General features: G+C 49.0%; 1 protein-coding gene across 1 annotated transcript in view; it reads right to left on the bottom strand.

Moving 5' to 3' along the window:
- IGSF21 (immunoglobin superfamily member 21) overlaps nucleotides 1-16583 on the bottom strand; it is a 2012705-nt gene extending 1996122 nt beyond the window's left edge. Inside the window, exon 1 of the mRNA XM_069610317.1 lies at nucleotides 15355-16583. Within this exon, the coding sequence (XP_069466418.1) occupies nucleotides 15355-15418 (64 nt within the window). The 5' untranslated portion in view covers nucleotides 15419-16583. The remainder of the gene's footprint in view (nucleotides 1-15354) is intronic.
- Nucleotides 16584-22355: the final 5772 nt, after the last annotated feature.

Raw genomic sequence — 22355 nt, 5'->3', positions numbered from 1 at the left:
CATATCAGTAATAGTTTAGCAGAGTAGACCACACTCTGCTATGCTGGTCCACCCTACCTCCGGTTTAGCAGAGTAGACCGCACTCTCCAATGATGGTCAACCCTACCTCCGGTTTAGCAGAGTAGACCGCACTCTCCTATAATGGTCCACCCTACCCCCGGTTGCGCAGAGTAGACCGCACTCTCCAATGATGGTCCCCCCTACCTCCGGTTTAGCAGAGTAGACCGCACTCTCCTATGATTACCCACCCTACCTCCAGTATAGGAGAGTAGACCGCACTCTCCTATGATGGTCCACCCTACCTCCGGTTTAGCAGGGTAGACCGCACTCTCCTATGATGATCCACCCTACCTCCAGTATAGGAGAGTAGACCGCACTCTCCTATAATGGTCCACCCTACCTCCGGTTGAGCAGAGTAGACCGCACTCTCCTATGATGGTCCCCCCTACCTCCGGTTTAGCAGAGTAGACCGCACTCTCCAATGATGGCCCACCCTACTTCCGGTTTAGCAGAGTAGACCGCACTCTCCTATGATGATCCACCCTACCTCCAGTATAGGAGAGTAGACTGCACTCTCCTATGATGGTCCACCCTACCTCCGGTTTAGCAGGGTAGACTGCACTCTCCTATGATGGTCCACCCTACCTCCGGTTTAGCAGGGTAGACCGCACTTTTCTATGATGGTCCACCCTAACTCAGGTTTAGCAGAGTAGACCACACTCTCCTATGATGGTCCACCCTACCTCCGGTTTAGCAAGGTAGACCACACTCTCCTATGATGGGCCAACCTACCTCCGGTATAGGAGAGTAGACCGCACTCTCCTATGATGGATACAAGGGGAACTGGTCTCTAGCTCTTGCAAGAGCACTCTGGTTTCTTGCCAGGCATTTTCAGGACAGCACATGGCCTGGAAAACGTAATGCCCCTTATGCCCGTTTCATAACGCAGCATTCCAAATAGTTTTCAAAGAATGCAGTTCAGTGATCTGATTGGTCAGTTATCTCTCCAATACCTCAATGTGAGTACCAGTGTGAGTGACTGTGGCCAAATTCAAAAAACCATGGGTGAGTAGACAGTTGCGCTCTGTGCTAAGATGCTGAGGTGTGCAGCATTGGACGCGCTACTTGACACAAGGTTTCTGTAGCCACACCCGGACGCCTGGTGGTTTAAAAAAGAGGCGGCACTTGAAGGCCAGAATTTGGCTTAGGACGCCTTCTGTACAATGGTTGTGGTTATACTGCGGCGGTGCTCAAACTGAGGAAGGCCCTGTCACATCTGGAACGAAAACGGCCACATGCCATGTTTACAATGTCGCCTGCCTGTGTCTGGGAAGAGCTATGCCCATTTAACACTTGGCCTGGTATACGCAGGCATGTCTATAGCACTGAACACATGGCATCCTCGGACTGACAAAATAGGGGTCTAAGGCTGCAGCTCAGGACAGCGTGGGGGTTGGGGGGGGCTGAGAGGTCAGCAGAAAACTGATGGATTCCCTACACATAGCATATAACTGGGGGGGATTTCACAGAAGCACAGCAAGAAACACAGAAGCACAGAAAGAAAGACATTATGGCAGGGCCTACGGCCGAAGCCAGTGAAGGAGGCGTTCAGAGAAAGCCTTTCTAGAGGAAGGATAGTGCAACATCAGAAGACCATCAGAGAAGAATAGCCATCACACGGAGCACAGTCAGAGAAGGGCAGTCACCTTACTCTATGCATTAATGGAATCATAATGACTGCGGGAAAGGGTTAATACATATTGCTTACTAAATATATCAAGCCTGTGGCCGCCGAAGCAACGGACCATCAAACAGCAACAAATCAAGGCTTAGCCAGTAAGACAAAAGCGTGGAAGAGGACAAAAGTACTCGAGATCAAGAACCAGGTCAAAAAACGAGAACCAGCACAACTCACCCAATCAAAACATGGCTGAAAGCCAAGACATGATAATACCTACGCATCCGAATTCGACTTTCCACATCAAGAAACAGCAGTACTCATGAACTTTAATCTTCAAGTCAAGAAATGGCACCTCTCACGCACTCCAAATCTCATTCCAAGACAAGCAACTGCACTGCTCACACAATCGAAACCTGTCTTCGACCCCATAATTGTTATTACCCATGCACTCGCATTCTACTTTCCAAATTAAGAAACACCACCACTCACGAACTTGAAATCTGCCTCAAATACAAGAAACAACAAAGAAACAGCACTACTCGTGAACTCAAAATGTCCCTTCAGACCAAAAAGACATGGATTACGCAATCAAAATCGATCTCAAAGCCAAGAAATAGGACTACTCGCACACTTACAATATATCCCAAACTCAAGAAACAGCACTGTTCACAGATTAAAATGTTCACTGAACAAATCCAGTCTCTTTGAATGGATCAAATGTATGGAATTGACTTTCTCTGTGAGCAAAGCCGAACCTCACCAGCTTCCTGTGGCACCTAAAACCCCCTATTCCCTAACAATTATTCCAAAAGGCAACATCCTATTGGACAATACCATTTGAATCAGAAGGTGTTTGGTTACCTTTGGAGTCTAATGGGCCAGTAGGTCATCAAAATCCACAGTTACCACTCCCAAAGCAAGACCTTCTGAACTCATTCTAACGAGATAAAAACAAGACTATTATCCTATAAGGCCTTCTGAACTCATTCTAATGGAGATAAAAACAGGACTACTATCCTATAAGGCCTTCTGAACTCATTCTAATGGAGATAAAAACAGGACTATTATCCTACTTTTTCTCGACTATGGAGGAAAAAGAAGCAGATTACAGTAATTTAGTAATACACGCAGCTTTTTTGAAGCACGTGTGATAATACGAATGTAGGCCAACGGTCCAGTAGGTATTTCCCATGTATTATGGCATTGCTGCTTTTCTGCAGATTTCTCGTCACATTATTGGGGCACGGGGTGCCATTTTTAATGATGTCACATGTATACAGGGAAGACACTTGGTGCCAGGTCTAACAGGGCTATGCAATGTAATGTCTGACAGAGCTGTTCAAACTGATGTCATCTAGGGTGAAGCTGATGTCATCTAGGGTGATTCTGAGGTCATCTAGGGTGATGCTGATGCCATCTAGGGTGGTGCTGATGCCTAACAGAGTTATTATCAGCTGATGACTGAGAGGGTGATGTTAGCAGACACCAAATAAGATTGTAGCAGATGGGGAACTATAGTCGAGTGCTATCTGAAGTCTGAATGGGTCTTGTCAGAAAATGGGTGCACTTGCACTGAAACGGCTTCTGGCAGAGACCACTCAGGATTGCGGCCTAGGGGCCTGCCGTGAAGATGACGTGTTCCTGGCTATTACCCTACCTCTCCTTATCATAGCACTCCAAGGTATTGTCCTCTGCAAGATTGTGCTATATAAATCACCAAGTAAAATGAGTAAGCACAATTGTGTGATGGGGTAATGCAATGGTGTGATAGGGTTATGCCATCTGACCTCAGACACTGCTTGGTCAACAGTTAGGATTGTTGGACGGACTCTGAGTGGATCATGTCAGAAAAGATCTGATGAGGCAGGTCAGCTGAAATGTAACAGGGTTATGTCAGCGGCTGATGACTTATCGGGTCCTGTCTGTTTAGGGGGTGATGCCAATTGGCCTTTGTGTAGGTCATGTAATTTCGTTTCTGACCAGATAATGCCAGTTGGATTATGAGTGGGCTATGCCATAAGTCTTCTGACTGGAGGATGCCATTTAGCTTCTGAGAGGGTCATGCCATTTAACTTCTGAGGGGAGGATGTCAGTTGGCTCCCGAGAGGGTCATGCCATTTGACTTCTGAGAGGAGGATGCCAGTTGACTGTTGAGAGGGTCATGCCATTTGACTTCTGAGAGGAGGATGCAAGTTGACTGTTGAGAGGGTCATGCCATTTGACTTCTGCGTGGAGGATGCCAGTTGACTGTTGAGAGGGTCATGCCATTTGGCTTCTGAGAGGAGGATGTCAGTTGGCTCCTGAGAGGGTCATGCCATTTGACTTTTGAGGGGAGGATGCCAGTTGGCTTCTGAGAGGGTCGTGCCATTTATCTTCTGAGGGGAGGATGTCAGTTGGCTCCCGAGAGGGTCATGCCATTTGACTTCTGAGAGGAGGATGCCAGTTGACTGTTGAGAGGGTCATGCCATTTGACTTCTGAGAGGAGGGTGCAAGTTGACTGTTGAGAGGGTCATGCCATTTGACTTTTGCGAGAAGGATGCCAGTTGACTGTTGAGAGGGTCATGCCATTTGACTTCTGAGAGGAGGATGCAAGTTGACTATTGAGAGGGTCATGCCATTTGACTTCTGCGTGGAGGATGCCAGTTGACTGTTGAGGGGGTCATGCCATTTGGCTTCTGAGAGGAGGATGTCAGTTGGCTCCTGAGAGGGTCATGCCATTTGACTTTTGAGGGGAGGATGCCAGTTTGCTTCTGAGAGGGTCGTGCCATTTATCTTCTGAGGGGAGGATGTCAGTTGGCTTCTGAGAGGGTCATGCCATTTGACTTTTGAGGGGAGGATGCCAGTTGGCTCCTGAGAGGGTCATGCCATTTGACTTTTGAGGAGAGGATGCCAGTTGGCTTCTGAGGGGGTCGTGCCATTTATCTTCTGAGGGGAGGATGTCAGTTGGCTTCTGAGAGGGTCAAGAACCCCGAGCTCTGATCTGGTCACATCAACTAAGCATTTAAAGGGACATGTCTGCTTCCTATTTTCTACAGCGTTTGTGCAAATAAAATACATACAAGTGATGGGAACTACTATGGTGAATTGCCATAATCCATACACTGCATTCATAAGGCAAACATTTTATTTAGCTGAGACACCCAAAGAAGAGAACAGACGCTTTGCTAAACCCCTCCCTACTGTTGTGTGTGTGTGGGAGCGGGGGGAGGGGTGATGAGGTCACACAGCAGCATCTCTAGGGCTATTGGTTTGCACCTTCTGCCAGCACCAGGACCACAGCCTGCATGTCACGTAGACATGTGGAGAAGATTTGGTTCAGGAGCTGCTGTGTTCGGAAGACCTGCAGCCGTGGTAGTATGGTCCAATCTGCCCGTTGTGTCTTTGGGGAGTGGCGATACACCCTGTAATCCCCAGCCCCTATGTTCTGGAGATGCCTACACCCAGCTCTCCTCAACCTCCATTCTCTATCTGTGCTGGTGCCAAGGCTGGGCCTGGGCTAGGGGCTCTTTAGTGAAGCCACTTGTGCCATTGCCCCCAAAGTGGTGTGCATGGTAGAGGTTTGGGGATCCCTGGTTGACCCCATGACCTCTTCCAAGGGCATGCCTCTTCTGGAATATCAACTGCTGCCTCTATCCTCCGGCCGTGGGTGCTGAGAATTTGTACATCACTGGCATAACCTGGCACTTTGAAACTGTCTTTGGTGGCAGGCAGCATCCAATCACAGCGAACGATTCTGTGACCTTGGGCAGAATAATATGCAGCTTTTAATTTAATGAATTAAATGTAAGTTAACTGTGGCTGAAAATAGTTTAGAGAAGCTTGTTTATCAGGGCCAGTGGTACCCTTAACATTTTTACAAAGCTGTTACGGGCAGCGTCTAGCTTACTGGAGTCCCATTATCATGTGGGGTATAGTGTTATTTTGCCCCGTGTATGCCCAACCTTCAGTTCTGATATAATGTGGTTCTTTTCTCAGGTGTCCCAGACTAAATATGCACACTGGTATCCCATCGCAAATTGTGCGGTAACGTACCCCTGCTGCTTGGCCCATATCAGCGCTATACTGCGATTTTGGCATTTCGTATTTGACGGTAATATGTGCTCTAATGCAGGGGTAAAAATGTTAAGTTTCAAGTTACTAGTCAGACATAAAGTCACTTGCCTCCTCAATTCTACATATGCACACACAGCACACCATTTCTTACTCACCAAAAGTACGGGGGTGCACATTTTGCACCCTAATATAATTGTGCTCCTGGTTGCCCCACCTTAGTATGTGCTGTATATGATTTTGCACCCTGCTCTGATATATAAGTGCTCTTGGTTGTCCCACCTGAGTATGTGATGTTAAAAAATGTGCACCCTGCTCTAATACAATTGTGCTCCTAGTTGTCCCAACTTAGTATGTGAAGTAAACGATTTTGCACCCTGCTCCAATATAATTGTACTCCTGGTTGTCCCAATTTAGTATGTGATATAGAAGATTTTGCACCCTGCTCTCATATAATTGTTCTCCTGGTTGTCCCACCTTAGTATGTGATATATATGATTTTGCACCCTGCTCTGATATATAAGTGTTCTTGGTTGTCCCACCTTAGTATGTGATGTAAAACATTGTGCACCCTGCTCTAATACAATTGTGCTCCTGGTTGTCCCAACTTAGTATGTGATGTAAACGATTTTGCACCCTGCTCTCATATAATTGTTCTCCTGGTTGTCCCACCTTACTATGTGCTGTATATGATTTTGCACCCTGCTCTAATATAATTGTGCTCCTGGTTGTCCCAACTTAGTATGTGATGTAAATTATTTTGCACCCTGCTCTAATATAATTGTGCTCCTGGTTGTCCCAACTTAGTATGTGATGTAAACGATTTTGCACCCTGCTCTAATATAATTGTGCTCCTGGTTGCCCCAACTTAGTATGTGATGTAGAAGATTTTGCACCCTGCTCTAATATAATTGTTCTCCTGGTTGTCCCACCTTAGTATGTGATGTATATGATTATGCACCCTGCTCTAATATAATTGTGCTCCTGGTTGTCCCACCTTAGTATGTGCTGTATAAAATTTCTGCACCCTGGTGTCCCAAAATAATGTGTCTGCCCCCTGGTGTCCCACCTAAATTGTGCTTTAATCAGATTCTGCTTTCCGGTGTCCCAAAGTAATGCTGCCCCCTAGTATCCTTCCATAGATTGTGCTATAATATGGTTCTCCTTTCTGCTGCCCCACCTTAATATGTGCTAAATTGTGATTTGGACTCGAGTTACCCCACTGTAATATGGGCTAGAACAGATGTCGCGCTCCCTGGTGCCCCGCAATAATTCATGCTCCCAGGTGTCTCGCCAGTACCATACCGTGATTTGCTACATTCCAGCAAGTCTTCCCCGAATTCCGCAGGCGAAGAACGATGGTCTGGAGGATTGCCCTGAGCAATGCCTGAGGGTAAGATTCATTCAGAACGTTCCCGCCATCACCTCTTTTGTTTTGCTGTGCTCCCCTTGAGTGGGACGGGTATGCCCAGATGGGAGTCCTGTGCCTGCTGGGACTAGAGACTCAAGCTACTCCTCACTGATGAGGCCCAACAAGGCTGAAACATGTCTGGGGATGCTTGTGGTCTCGTGCAGAAGGGATGTGACAAAGCAGTTTGTGCTGTACTGCCTCTTTTGGGGTGTGATCAAGCCTGATTTGCATATGGCATTTCCCATTCTGTAATGGCTCTGCAGCCGTAGAACGATGGTTTGGAAGGTTGCCCAGAGCAATGCCAGAAGTTAAGATTAATTCTAAACCTTCCAGCCATGACCTCTTTGGTTTTGCTGTTAGTGCGGCCATCAACTCTTTTGTTTTGCTGTCCCAACTAACCCAACCTTTCCCCTTTCTTTCAGATCACCCAGAACCCCATCATTTGATGTGAATGGCAATGGTGTGGCATTATTAATCCCAGTAATATCTCAGAACCCAGGCACTCTTTGCCATCTAATTTTCCTTTCCCCGTTTGAAGTATTGGAATACAAGTTCCAGCATGCACTGTATTGTTTTCTAAAAAGCCTGGACTGACCATAGGTGTCTCGCTGGCCCGCATCCACTAGGAAGTGATGTCAGCCTATCTACCTCAGCAAAAACGGGTTACTTTGTCAACCAAGATTTAGCCTTGTCTAAATCTTGTCTAAATAATGTCTAACAGCCTTTAATGTCTACAAATCATTTCTATATATTTAATTACCTAGACTCTAAAAGACTGTTTCCATCTTGGATATATTGGTCCCTTAACACATTTTATACATGAACAGTTTGCTAAATGTTAAGAAATGTCCATTTTATGAATAAAGTTGTCATTTGGAAAAAAAAAATCTAGCCAGCGGGCCAAAAATATGTCATCCCAAAACTAAATCTGAAATCCATTGAAGGAAAAAAAGCCTTCAGTGAGGCAGACTGACACAGCTTAGATAATCAGTTGTTGTCCCCAGAACTATTAATAGTCTCCTGAAACATATGGAGAAAGAGTAAAGCTTCGTGTTTTGACTGCTTTATTTCGCTTCCTGAATACTGAGACCAAAGGCTGCCTGGCTTCAATAATTGGCTCTTCCTCCCAGCACACATCTGTGGACGCATGCATAAAAGGCTCGCCCAGGAGCCAACTGCAGTTGGTTGTGCTAAAAGCACAGAATGAATTGCTTTTTCCTTCTCATAAAACAGCAGATTCTGTAGCACACCCAAGTATCCCACCCAGACAGTGCTGGAAATTGACAATATTTCTTGGGGATCTCTCTCCCCTTCTTCGCAAGCAGAGGAGGGGTCAGCAGGGGGGTGAGAGGAGGACGTGGGGTGGGGGGGCAGTTTAACAGTGAAGTGGACGGGACTAAGGGACAGAGCTAGGTGTCGAATGATATGGGTATCCTGGATATAGGATGCTGACTGCTTGGGAACATAAGAATGACCACCAATTTATCAAAAATGTCTGTGATAGTAATTCACATGTGCATGCCTTCCAAACATGCAATGCACTCTAGGTATGGTCCTAATTTATCTGGCAGAATAGTTACCCTGACAGTAAAATGTGTGCAAAGCATGAGATATATATATATATATATACACCTGTGGAGTGGTTCGCTGTTTTAGTTTAAGCTGTCAGGGTAACCAAAGGATAGCATGGTTTATAAACTTGTTACATATCTATCTACAAGCCAGTTTTTGGGGGCACACAGCTCATCTTGTTCCGGCCCAATTCCATCCCTGCGCTCAGGAAAGACAGCATTAACACACAGTTTTCATGTTACTGCTGCTTCTGCCCCAATCATGTTTGCAGAGTTATATGTATGTACAAATAATAGTGTAATGTCTTTATTTATGTTGACATTTCTATAGCGCACAAAACCCTAAGGTATCTAGGCGCTTTAGTTTAAGCACTTCATGCCACCCCCAGTCACTTCAAAGCACTGAAGAGGAGATCAGCTGGTAAGGGGTTGTGGATGTAGAGTGTGCTGTGGGGGTATAGCCAAGCACTGCACTTTGAACACGTTCCCTGGGTTGCTGTCATAAAATCATAGAGTGCCTGGAGCTCAGAATCTATAAACGAAAGCGAATCAGGGGTGAGCCTAGAGGCAGCGAGGTTCCGGTAATTGTGTCTCAAAGAGGCGTGCTCTGAAATAGTGTGCAGTTTTGGAATGTGGCCTCAATAGGCGAACCAGTCATGTGGGTGTGCTGCAAGGAGGGGCCCATGGTTGTCGGCCATCAGGCGAGGAGCACTGAAATGGGTAGCCTGCACCTTTCAGTGTGTGTGGAGAGGAGCCCTGAAATGGGTGGCCTGCACCTTTCAGTGTGTGTGGAGAGGAGGAGCCCTGAAATGGGTAGCCTGCACCTTTCAGTGTGTGTGGAGAGGAGCCCTGAAATGGGTGGCCTGCACCTTTCAGTATGTGTTGAGAGGAGCCCTGAAATGGGTTGCCTACACCTTTCAGTGTGTGTGGAGAGGAGGAGCCCTGAAATGGGTGGCCTGCACCTTTCAGTGTGTGTGGAGAGGAGGAGCACTAAAATGGGTGGCCTGCACCTTTCAGTGTGTGTGGAGAGGAGGAGCACTGAAATGGGTGGCCTGCACCTTTCAGAGTGTGTGGAGAGGAGGAGCATTGAAATGGGTGGCCTGCACCTTTCAGTGTGTGTGGAGAGGAGGAGCACTGAAATGGGTGGCCTGCACCTTTCAGAGTGTGTGGAGAGGAGGAGTACTGAAATGGGTGGCCTGCACCTTTCAGTGTGTGTGGAGAGGAGCCCTGAAATGGGTGGCCTGCACCTTTCAGAGTGTGTGGAGAGGAGGAGCACTGAAATGGGCAGCCTGCACCTTTCAGTGTGTGTGGAGAGGAGGAGCACTGAAATGGGCAGCCTGCACCTTTCAGTGTGTGTGGAGAGGAGCCCTGAAATGGGTGGCCTGCACCTTTCAGTGTGTGTGGAGAGGAGCCCTGAAATGGGTGGCCTGCACCTTTCAGTGTGTGTGGAGAGGAGCCCTGAAATGGGTAGCCTGCACCTTTCAGTGTGTGTGGAGAGGAGCCCTGAAATGGGTGGCCTGCACCTTTCAGTGTGTGTGGAGAGGAGCCCTGAAATGGGTGGCCTGCACCTTTCAGTGTGTGTGGAGAGGAGCCCTGAAATGGGTGACCTGCACCTTTCAGTGTGTGCGGAGAGGAGCCCTGAAATGGGTGGCCTGCACCTTTCAGTGTGTGTGGAGAGGAGGAGTTCTGAAATGGGTGGCCTGCACCTTTCAGTGTGTGTGGAGAGGAGCCCTGAAATGGGTGGCCTGCACCTTTCAGTGTGTGTGGAGAGGAGGAGCCCTGAAATGGGTGGCCTGCACCTTTCAGTGTGTGTGGAGAGGAGCCCTGAAATGGGGGGCCTGCACCTTTCAGTGTGTGTGGAGAGGGGCCCTGAAATGGGTGGCCTGCACCTTTCAGTGTGTGTGGAGAGGAGCACTGAAATGCGGGTCCTGCACCTTTCAGTGTGTGTGGACGTGCAGTTCTGCAGTCGCAAGGAGGGGTGTGCAGAGCTGCACCCTCGCTGAATGTTGGTGACAGCACAAGTAGCACCCACTCCACATGGACTCATTGCACACTCCTGGAATGGATCAGGGGCGAGTTACCCATGCGGGGACAGGAAGCTATGACCAGCGGGCCTCATGCATACCGCTGCAGCAGAAGCATTAACCCACTAAGATATCTCAGCAGTTGTGTGTGCAGGCAAAGGGTGTGAGAAAACGCACATGTGTTCATTTATACAGTTGTGTTTCCTCAATAGAATCCATCTTCCTTTTCTTATACCATATACATATACTTAGTGAAGAGCTCGTTGATTTTGGTCGGGCCTTCTTCACCCATCGGGGTGTGATTTAGCTCTAAATGGCCTGCTGTCGCAATAGCCCCGGTTGCGGAGCCCAGCCAGGGGTAGAAGGAATCTTCCCCGACCCCAAATGAAAAAAAGAACACAGCCCAAAACTATACCTAATGAAATCCTCAAATCTGACCTTCTCTCAAACTAAACAGCAAACAAAACCCCCATTTGACTCCTCCCATCAGTCTCAGCCAGCATAGTCAGTGGAGAGGCATCATGTGAGTCTCTTTGCCACCGGCAGCCAGTGTAGCACCCAAATCACTGGACTGATTTGGGCACCATATGGCCAACCGGTGAAGCCGCTGAATCAGACCCTTAGATTACACCAGGTAGAGAGCATTACTGTAGCCAATGTGGCTAGAACTTAGCGAGGCCACCACCTGAGGATGCAGGTCCTCTGGAAGAAAAGGCAGGATCTTGCAAAGTAGCTTCAGTCGGTGGAAGCCCATCTTACAGACCAGGCTAACTTGTCCAGCCATTGACAATGTAAATGACAGCACAACTCCAAGGTTTTTGACCAACGTAACGGTTTTTGACCAACGTAACCGGAGAGGGAAATCACCCAGAACTGATGGCCAGAACGCCAGAGCCCAGAGAAGTCCCAGAAGAAAGACCCACCACCATCACCGCTGTCTTATCCCTGCTTAGTTTAAGCCAGTTGGGCTGTTCCTCCTGCAGCCTGCCCCCAAGTTCCTGCAGCCTCCCTCCTATCCCATGGCATGCCCATGTTAAACAAGCGTCTGGATCTTGCATCCTGCATCATCCAACTCGTTTCTCCCAGATCCTGCAGTCGGCCTCCCTTCCCAAGCTCCTACATCCATCCACCCCAGTTCATGCATCCTTCTGCTCCTGCAACCTGCCCTCCCTTCTCTAGCTCCTGCATCCAACCCCCTCCCCCAGTTCATGCATCCTTCCGTTCCTGCAGCCTGTCCTCCCTTCCCAAGCTCCTGCATCCAGCCACCCCCTGTTCATGCATCCTTCGCCTCCTGCAACCTGTCCTCCTTCCCAAGCTCCTGCATCCAGCCACCCCCTGTTCATGCTTCCTTATGCTCCTGTAGCTGGCCCTCCCTTCCCAAGCTCCTGCATCCAACCCCCCTCCCCCACTTCATGCATCCTTCTGTTCCTGCAGCCTGTCCTCCCTTCCCAAGCTCCTGCATCCAGCCACCCCCTGTTCATGCATCCTTCGCCTCCTGCAGCCTGTCCTCCCTTTCCAAGCTCTTGCATACAGCCACCCCCAGTTCATACATCCTTATGCTCCTGTAGCTGGCCCTCCCTTCCCAAGCTCTTGCATACAGCCACCCCCAGTTCATACATCCTTCAGCTACTGCAGCCTGCCCTCCCTTTCCAAGATCTTGCATGCAGCCACTCCAATCCATGAATCCTTCAGCTCATGTAGCCGGACCTCCCTTCTCAAGCTCCTGCATCCTGCCACCCTAGTTCATGCATCCTTCAGCCTGCCCCGCCTACCCAAGCTCCTGAATCCAGCCAGACACAGTTCACACATCCTTCTGCTCCTGCAGCCTTACCTCCCTTCCCAAGCTCCTGCATTTAGCCACCCAAATCCATGCATCCTTCAGCTCCTGTAGCCGGCCCTCCCTTCCCAAGCTCCTGCATCCAGCCACCCACAGTTCATGCATCCTTCCGCTCCTGCAGCCTGCCCTCCTTCCCAAGCTCCTGCATCCAGCCACCCCCAGTTCATGCATCATTCAGATCCGGCATCATGCCCTTCCTTCCCTAGCTCCTGCATCCAACCCCCTCCCCCCGTTCACGCAACCTTCAGCTCCTGCAGCCTGTCCTCCCTTTCAAGCTCCTGCATCCAACCCCCTCCCCCCGTTCACGCATCCTTCAGCTCCTGCAGCCTGTCCTCCCTTTCAAGCTCCTGCATCCAACCCCCTCCCCCCCGTTCACGCATCCTTCAGCTCCTGCAGCCTGTCCTCCCTTCCCAAGCGTATGTAGACTACTAATGTCAGTGTGTGCCTCCTGCATCACCCAGCAGCCGTGCCCGACCTCCCCTAACTCCATTACCTTGGTTCCCCAGCTCCTGCAGGAGCTGAGGGATGCATGAAGGGAGGTGATGGGCGGGCGTTATATTTGGATGCAGAACCTGCATAACGCCACCACCAGTCCATGCATGTCTCAGCTCCTGCAGCATGCCTGCCCTCCCGTTCCTGCAGCACAATTCCCCAGTTCCGGCAGCCTCCCTACGCTGAACCCCGCAGCATGCCCTTTGCGGCTCCCCACTCTCGCACATAAGACCCCGGTGCTGTGATGCACACGACATTGGGCTCATGGCGAAGGAGATGCCCTTCATGTTAAACATGCGCCACAGACGCAGCTGCTAGCGTGACTGGCCGCGGTGGTGGCTGTGGGAACCGCGTTTCTGCGCCCACGGCGCACGTGCGCCTCCGCTGCCCTGAGATGCGCTCCACATCTCTCCCACTGCGAGAAGCCGCTCCGTCCGTTCAGGCTGCCAGCAGGAGTCATGGCACCCCGAATCCCTGCCCCGCCCCCCCCCCCCCCTGCTGAAGCCAGTACGGTTGGAATTCAATTTGCGGACCGTGTCAGATTAGACTCGCGGTGCGCGAGGGCGTTGATGGGGACGGGGGGGGGCAGCTCCCCACCGAACATTCTTCTGATTCTGTAATCCCCTCCGTACACGGGTGGCCGCTTCGCATCGCCCAGCAGGCGTGTGCTGGTGTATGTTGCTTCGTGGGCCACGGGTTTCAAGCCCGGCGACCCCCGTCTCAGCCTTTCAGCCATCAAACGTTGCTAAAAGGAGTACCGCCCTATTGGGCTGCGCTATTTATAGTAACATCCGTTATTTACAGCACTAGGACGCTGCCAGGCCCTGGAAGAAAGAGCTGTGTGGAATGAAACGATTACTGTTAAAGCGCTCTTATGGCGCGTCTTTGGCTTTCCCTCCCAAGACCCACTCAGTGCCAAATCTCCGAGTATCACCCCTGTCTCCTCGAGGGGGCGCACGGGCCCGAATCTGTCTTCGTGCCCACAACGGGCTGGCACAGAGAAGACGATCGGCTAAAACGAAGAATGCCACAGGGTAGTCGCGGGGCCGTGGCAGCGTCACATTACAACCTACTCTCACAAATTCTAAGGCGCAAGATAGTGTGTTTGTGCGGGGGCGGGGATTGCGCTCGCGCAACCAATCACTTAAACAAAAGAACACAGTGTGTTTTTTGGGAGATTTCTGTACACAACATCCGAGGCGTACCAAGAAATGCAGTGTGAGAGGTGCGGGCCTCATCACCAATTACACCATGCCCACATGTCTGTCTGTGTGTGGGGGCGGGGGGGTCAGCAAGGGGAGGTAACGCGCACCCCCCACCAATACAATCCCGCTCAGATTCAGCGGGGAAGGGAGACATTTCCTTCCGACCAACACAAAACAAACACAGACCGCGCGCTGTGCTCGCTGTGCTCCCTTCAGTGGGGTTCGAGGGGAGGGTTTGGGGGGGCCAAAAATCGGAGAGACTTTTTGACTTTGTGGATATAGCTTGAACCAACCCGACCCCCAAAAAAACACACCCCATGGCCCAATCACAACTAACTTGAACCAGCACCAGATCCACGAATGGAAAGTGAAACGGACCAGGAAACTGGGCGGTGCGCGGGGAAGTGGCCAGGGGAGAGGGGAGATACTGGGGGCTCGCGGGGTAAATAGCATGGGAAGGTGGGCGAGCGAGACGGGCTGGGAGGGGGCGATGTGAGGGTGTACGCTAATTGAGGGGAACCGCCGGAGGTACTTAGTGGGGCTAATGGAGGGGCAGGGACATAGGTTGGACTGAGGCAAGCGACTGGGGATGGGTGAGTGGGGGGGCAAGGTTCTTCCAAGGTAACAGGACAGGTAGGTTCAAATACGAGCCTTTGGGGGGGGGGGGCGAATGAGGCGCGAGGTCTGTGCTAGTAAGAGGCTGAGAAGGGGATGGGTAGGAGGGGATGCGCTAGTACCAGAGGGGCTCTGGGGTTGTGCAAGGTTGAGGCCAGCGGATGAGGGCGTCGGGCTTGGCTGAGGTGAGCGGGTTTCACGAGGTGTGCCAGGTGCCAGAGATGATGGGTTAAGGCGAAGGTTGGGGTGGGGAGAGGGGCTGCTCACGGGGCCGGGCGTAGAACTCACGGCAGGGGGCTCCGCAGGTGGTGCCAGGCTGAACTAAAGACGGCTCGGTGGGTTCAGTTCGGCTGCTTCGGAATGTTGAGAGGCTCCTGGGAGTTTGGGGCAGGTGCATGAGGGCACCGACTGGGGGGTGCGGGGGTCGGGGTGTATCACCCCTACACATAAAATTGGAGCAACACTCACCCAGCACCACGTCGAGAAGGTCCAGCAGCAGGACGCTGACCCAGAGGAAGTTCATGATTCCCATCCTAGCCAGGGGAGCGCCGCTCCATGGGCACTAAACCGGGCGGCCCGCCTGGCACGACCAGCCACTGAGGGGCGACGTCGGGCGACGCTGGAGCCCCTGGAACATCCTGTGGGTCCAGAGATGTGTGCAGAGGAGAGCCTGCGCTGACACCCCCTTCACGACTCAATCGGCCAACTCCAACCAGGGCCAGGCGTGCTTGACTTTCTCGAGACCCCACAATCCTTCTAGAGTATCCCCACTTTCTTCCCGCACAAAGTTCCGTGGCTTTGGTGCATGCGGATGCGGTTCACTGCGTTCTTGACTCTACAGTGGCAGTTGACAGGTTCAAGTAGAGGTCATGGACCTAGACCATCACGATCCTGGAGATAAAGCCTTTGGGTCAGCGCGTTCATCCCCAGCGTTCCGGCACTTGCCCCTGCGTTCCGGCTCGTACTCCTGTGAATCGGAACTACCACCCTGTAGGCCTTGAGGAGGCAGTCAGTTATGCAGAATGTGACATGGACGGGTTCGTATCCATCCGGAACGGCGCTATCACCCTTTGAACCAACACGCTTTAATCCGCTGGATCGGCACACTCCGTTCTCTGTATCGTTCCTCTGGACACAATACTATGTGTCCTTTAGATCGGCCCTATCACTCATTAATATCGGCACTTTAAATCTCCCCACAGACCAACAGGATCCCCGCACTGTAGTTTCTAAGAGCCAACTCCGGCAGCCCCCTGCCCCGGAATCGTTGTTTCTATGGTCCTGTGCTAGCGTTCAAGTGGCCGTCGCTAGCGTTCTGATGGATCGGCACTTTAAGTCAGCAGGACCGTCTCTAGCGGTCAGATGGATCGGCACTTTAAACCGCCTGGACCGGCAGCTGCAGTCCTCTGAAGCCGCTCTACCGCTCCCACGGGCGGCACTTCCAGCCCCCTGGCTCGGCACTATCCGCCCAGTACGTGCGTCTTGCCAGTGGCGCGGTCCGTCCCCACCTTCCGCTCGCAGAGCTCGGATCCGGGGTCCCGAGCCTCCCCTCAATAATAGTGCATGGACGCGCCGTCGGAAGGCGAGCGTCCTTTGCGAGCGTCCCCGCCAGAGCACGCGAGGGGAAGGCGGCGGGGCAGGCGACGGGGGCGCGCGCGATGCTGCACCTGCTGCCGGGGGAGCCTGCAGCAGCCAGTGGCTCACTGTCGGAGGAGACCGTCGCTCGCGCGCACTCTCTCCCGCCCCCCCTCCCTCTCTCACGCTCCCTCGCCCCCCACTCCACGCCCCCCGCCTCCCGCACCCGCAGCAGCTAGAGACTCGCTCGCCGACTTTCCTCTAATCTGCTGCAGCCTCCCGCGATCCCCTTCCTTAAGCCGATTTATCGAAGGGAGTGAGAGCACTTTGGGGAGGGGGCTTCAATATTGCTGCCTTCATCTCTTCAGTCCCAGAGCAGCCCCCCCTTCCTAATCCCACTGTGTGTGTTTGCCTTTACCCCCATGTGGGTGGGGGGGGGAGGGTGCGGGAGCGGTATGAGGGGAGCACATTCCAGCCTCAAGCAATGTATGGGAATGTGAGCCCCTCCCTCACAAGAGAATGCTGGAAGGGAAGGGGGTCTCGCGGTCAGGATGTTTGTTGTACATCTACAGGGCAAGGTGGGATGGGGGGGGGGGGGGGGGCGGAGGGGGTGGTACTAGGCCCACTGTGTGTTTCCCGTGGTTTAACTAGAGGGCAATGTGGTAAAGGCATCAGGGATCCGGCATATGGGCCGAACGGATTGGTAAGTACACTGCATGTCACAGGTATGTACACCGCATGTGCACAATGCTGCTCCGGCGTTTGCATAGTGAGTATTTGGGCACGCTGCAAGATGTGTCACGCAGTATTTGAACAGTGCGTGTATATACTACCATATTGGACAGGTGTGTGTTGCAGCATTGCACTTTTTTAGGGGATGTCATATAGGGTCTTTTTCTTGAGCAGTAAGCGTAATGTATTACATTTGAGTAGTGTGCAGACTGGACTGATATACGCAGCTGGCATAGTGTGCTGTGTTTGAGTAGCACAGGGGCTGCATGTTGCTGTAGCCGTTGGTTAGTGCCGTTCACTTGATCGTGTGTATACTGTGTTTTGCTTGAACACGGGGCAAGTATAGTACAGTCGTGTATCAGCATTCAGTATTGTGTTCTTTATATGAGCAGCGGGTATACCTGGTTTACTGTAACTTAGTATTGTGTATACTGTCTTTGCCTGGGCAGTGGGCAGGCTGTCCCGTATTTCAGCATTGTGCACAGTATTCTGTATTTGAGCACTGGGTGTCCGGTACAGTATTTCAGCACTGTTTTCAGTGTTCTTTATTTCAGCGGTGAGCGTGCAGTGCAGAATATCAGCACTGTGTTCAGTGTTCTTTATTTCAGCGGTGAGTGTGCAGTGCAGAATATCAGCACTGTGTTCAGTGTTCTTTATTTGAGCAGTGTGTGCACGCTGCAGAATATCAGCACTGTGTTCATTGCTCTTTATTAGAGCAGTGTGTGCACGCTGCAGAATATCAGCACTGTATTCAGTGTTCTTTATTTGAGCAGTTTGTGCACGCTGCAGAATATCAGCACTGTATTCAGTGTTCTTTATTTGAGCAGTGTGTGCACGCTGCAGAATATCAGCACTGTGTTCATTGCTCTTTATTAGAGCAGTGTGTGCACGCTGCAGAATATCAGCACTGTATTCAGTGTTCTTTATTTGAGCAGTTTGTGCACGCTGCAGAATATCAGCACTGTATTCAGTGTTCTTTATTTGAGCAGTGTGTGCACGCTGCAGAATATCAGTATTGTGTTCGGCGCTCTTTATTTCAGCATTTTGTTTATGGTGCAGTTTATCAGCATTGTGTTCGGTATTCTTTACGTGAGCAGTGTGTGTACAGTGCACTATATGAACATTGTACACAGTGTCCTTTATTTGAGCAGTGTGTGTACGGTGCAGTTTATCAGCATCGTGCTCAGTGTTCTTTATTTCAGCAGTGTGTATATTGTGCAGCATATCAGCACGGTGTTCAGTGTTCTTTATTTCAGCAGTGTGTGTACGAGGCAGTATATCAGCATTGTGTTTAGTGTTCTTTATTTGAGTAGTAGGCGTACCGTGCAGTATATCAGCATTGTGTTCAGTGTTCTTTATTTCAGCAGTGTGTGCACAGTGCAGTTTATCAGCATTGTGTTTGGTATTCTTTATTTGAGCAGTGTGTATACAGTGCATTATATCAGCATTGCGCACAGTGTATTTATTTGAGCAGTGTGTGTACAGTGCAGTATATCAACATTGTGGACAGTGCTCTTTATGTCAGCAGTAGGTGTACAGTGCAGTATATCAGCATTGTGCTCAGTGTTCTTTATATGAGCAGTGTGTGTATGGTGCAGTATATCAGCACTGTGTTCGGTATTCTTATTTAAGCAGTGTTTGTATGGTGCAGTATATCAACAATGTGTTCGGTGTTCTTTATTTCAGCAGTGTGTGCATGGTGCAGTATTTCAGCATTGATGTCAGTATTCTTTATTTGAGTAGTCTGTGTACGGAGCAATATATCAACATTGTGTTCAGTGTTCTTTATTTCAGCACTTTGTGTAAAGTGTAGTATATCAGCATTGTGTTTGTTCAGTGGTCTTTATTTGAGCAGTGTGTTTACAGTGCAGTATACCAGCATTCTGTACAATGTTCTTTATTTCAGCAGGGTGTGTATGGTGCAGTAAATCAGCAGTGTGTTCAGAGTTCTTTATTTTAGCAGTGTGTGTACACAGCAATATATCAGCATTGTGTTCAGTGTTCTTTATTTCATCAGTGAGTTTAGGGACCAGTATATCAGTGTACAGTGCATTATATCAGCATTGTGTTTAGCTTTTCTTCATTTGAAAAGTGTGTGTACTGTGCAGTATATCAGAATTGTGTTCAGTGTTCTTTATTTCAGCAGTGTGCGTACGGAACAGTTTATCAGCTTTGTGTTCGGCGTTCTTTATTTGAGCAGTGTATACGGTGCAGTTTATCAGCATTGTGTTCAGTGTTCTTTATTTGAGCAGTACATGTACGGTGCAGTATACATCAGATGCATTGTGTTCGGTGTTCTTTATTTGCGCAGTGTGTATACAGCTCAGTTCATCGGCATTATGTTCAGTGTTGTAGAGGAGCAGTTACAGGCCTCAGAAGGAAATCTCGCCCCCTACCTCCTATATGTTGGAAGCCTGAGATTGTGCCATGCTTAACACCAGCTGTTATGACCATAAAACAGCGGAAATTCGAAAGAAGATACCCCCTGAGAAAACCATATTAAATGTTTCCCTCAAGAGATGACAATCTGAGGGAGGAACTCCCTGAAGGAATATGAAAAATAGTGAAAGAGAAGCCAGTGACGTCACAAGAGACTAGCATGATGCCCTGAGATTACTGAGTGAAGAGAATGCATGGATCTTACAGAAACTGACTACGAAGTTAAGAATCAAGAAAACTTTCATATGCAAAAAGAAGATTGCATGTGTGCGAATCACTGCAGAAATTTCAAGTCGTTCAATAATTGTACAGATGCTGTAACACAAGTAGACTAAGTGATCATAGAAACTGGCAATATGTAGTGAATAGACTGCAGGCAAAGCCACCATTGTATAGAAACTGGACATTAGTGTCATGAATTTAGTAAGCCCGGACCCCTGGAGAGGAAATGCAGAGAACTGTGTTGCAGCAAGAACACGCTGAGATTGTTGAAATGAATGGCGAGACTGTCTGGCCTGGTGTCAAAGCTGAAGCAAGCCAAGGTCGGTATTCTATTCTTGAAGGCAGTGAACGTGAGAAGCTGAATCATCCCTTGTTAAGGTGGAAAGAAAGAACACCAAGCGTGGCAAGTTTTATTTATTTATTTATTTATTTTTATCTTTAATGGTATGTTTGGTATCCAAACTTTTCATTATCTTCTCGGTTCACTGTTGCCATTATGTCATCGGGTTGGTTTATATTTAATTATTTCTAGCCAGAATTTAATGATTGTGAAGATTAAAGGCTTATCTGTGCCCCTCAAAATTTGGGACCATCTTTCGTGTGTATCTAACTGCTTCTTTGAGATGCCAAAAACGTCTCTGAATAGATTTCGTTTCTCTGTCAATGCAAGACATGACATTATTAGATGGAAAAGAGATTCAGTGGTGTTTTCCTGCTTACAGAATCTGCAGGGTACATTCTTTGTGCCTATTTGTTTGGTTTGTACTAAGTACTCTCGTGTTGGGAGGCTATTCAGATGAAGAAGCAGGTAGAGGTCACGGATCTTTTGATCGGGAAATTGAACTAGATGGTCTGGAAGTTCCTTTAGGGCTCTGGATTCTGTTTCGCATCTTAGAAATCTTTTGTAGTGCATTTATTGTGCTTGTGTTTTGATCCAGTCGCTGCATTGCAATCTGCGTTTCGCGTATTGTGAAGTTTGAATCAGCATCTCTTTGGAGATCTCTTCAAGTTGCATCGGTTTCTCAATCTGTGTTGAAAACTGGGATAATGCAGTCACGTGCAGTGCATTCTTTGTTTCCCGTAGGATCTCGATTGCAGGGATTTTTTCATTTGTTATAATTTTTCTATATAGATCGATTTGTTTCCACACGATTATTTAATTGAGTGATTGTAATGCAAGTTTGTGGCAGTTTCTCATCATCAGAAAGTTAGCTGGTAATGCTAGTGCTTTCCTCCAAAAATAGCTTTGTACTTCTGCCAATTGATATGTTGTTGATTGATTAGAGTTTCATCGGCGTAGGTAAGTATTGGAATTACTTTTTGGTTGAATAGAGCTATTGCCGGTTTGATTAAAAATTTGCCAAATTTACTGTGAAAGAAACGACCTTGCCTCACTAGTGATTGAGATTTTGTTTCTAGATGGTCTTTCCATTCCTGTTCGTTGTAGGATGGATTGATAATTGCACCTAGGTATTTGATGTGTTTCACTGTTTTGATAGGCTCGCCTCTGAGTGTGACTAGTGGCGATTTTTGTTTCTTCCGTTTTTGCTTTGATAGCGTCATCAGTTTTGTTTTTGCCGTGTTGATTTGTAGCTCATTGTCGATCATGTAATGATCTAGTTTTGTGAGACTGATTTGGAGGGCAGGCAGTGTTTTGTCTAGAATGATGAAGTCGTCTGCGTAGATCAGTGTTTGGACAGCTTTGTCATTTATCTTCGGAGGGTTCGTTGCTACATCTTGAATTTGGTCAACAAAATCTGAGGTATAGAGATTGTCTAAAGTTGCTGCCAGTGGGAATCCTTATTTTAGGCCGTTACAGGCATGCATTGGGCTAGTCACCATTCCTTCTTTTGTTAATCTGACTCGTATCATGGTGTTCGCGTACAGCTGTTTGATCGGGTTGACAATTGCTTCAGGGCATTTCCACGCTGTCAATTTTCCCCACAGTTTTTTTTGGTTGACTGTGTCAAATGCTAGTTTTAGGTCTATAAAGACAGCTCTGGCTTCTTGCTTGATCATGTTTTGGATTAGGAGGTTGACATTAGTTCCTACCTTGCGGACACATCCAGTTTGTTGTTTAAGCAGTCTTTCATTATCGGTTGCCCATTGATTCAACTTTTTCAGGAGGTAGGAAGCAAACAATTTTCCAGTGGGTCTAAGAGAGCTATCGGCCTGTAATTTTCGGGTTGTTTTTTTTTTTTCTTTTTCGGTTGCCTTGTTTGTAAATTGGGATGAGTGTTGCAGCTTTGCAGGTGGTTGGTGTTTAATGTGTGCGACTGATCAGTATGAACAGCTGTCCAAATAATATAGCCCATTGCTCTGGGGCGGCTTTTAAGTCTGCATTCAACAGGCCATCAGGCCCCAGTGCTCGCAATGTTTTTAGGGCCTTAATTGACCTTTTGATGTCTTCAGTATCCCATTTGAGGTCCCATGAGTTAGTTGACCAATGGTGCTTTGTCTGTTTATTTGGTGTTGGTCCTTTTCTTGTACATGTTTGTAAA

Source organism: Ambystoma mexicanum, chromosome 8, assembly GCF_040938575.1.
Source record: "Ambystoma mexicanum isolate Mex_15411 chromosome 8, UKY_AmexF1_1, whole genome shotgun sequence".
Classification (NCBI taxonomy): domain Eukaryota; kingdom Metazoa; phylum Chordata; class Amphibia; order Caudata; family Ambystomatidae; genus Ambystoma; species Ambystoma mexicanum.
This window is presented reverse-complemented; position numbering and strand designations above follow the sequence as displayed.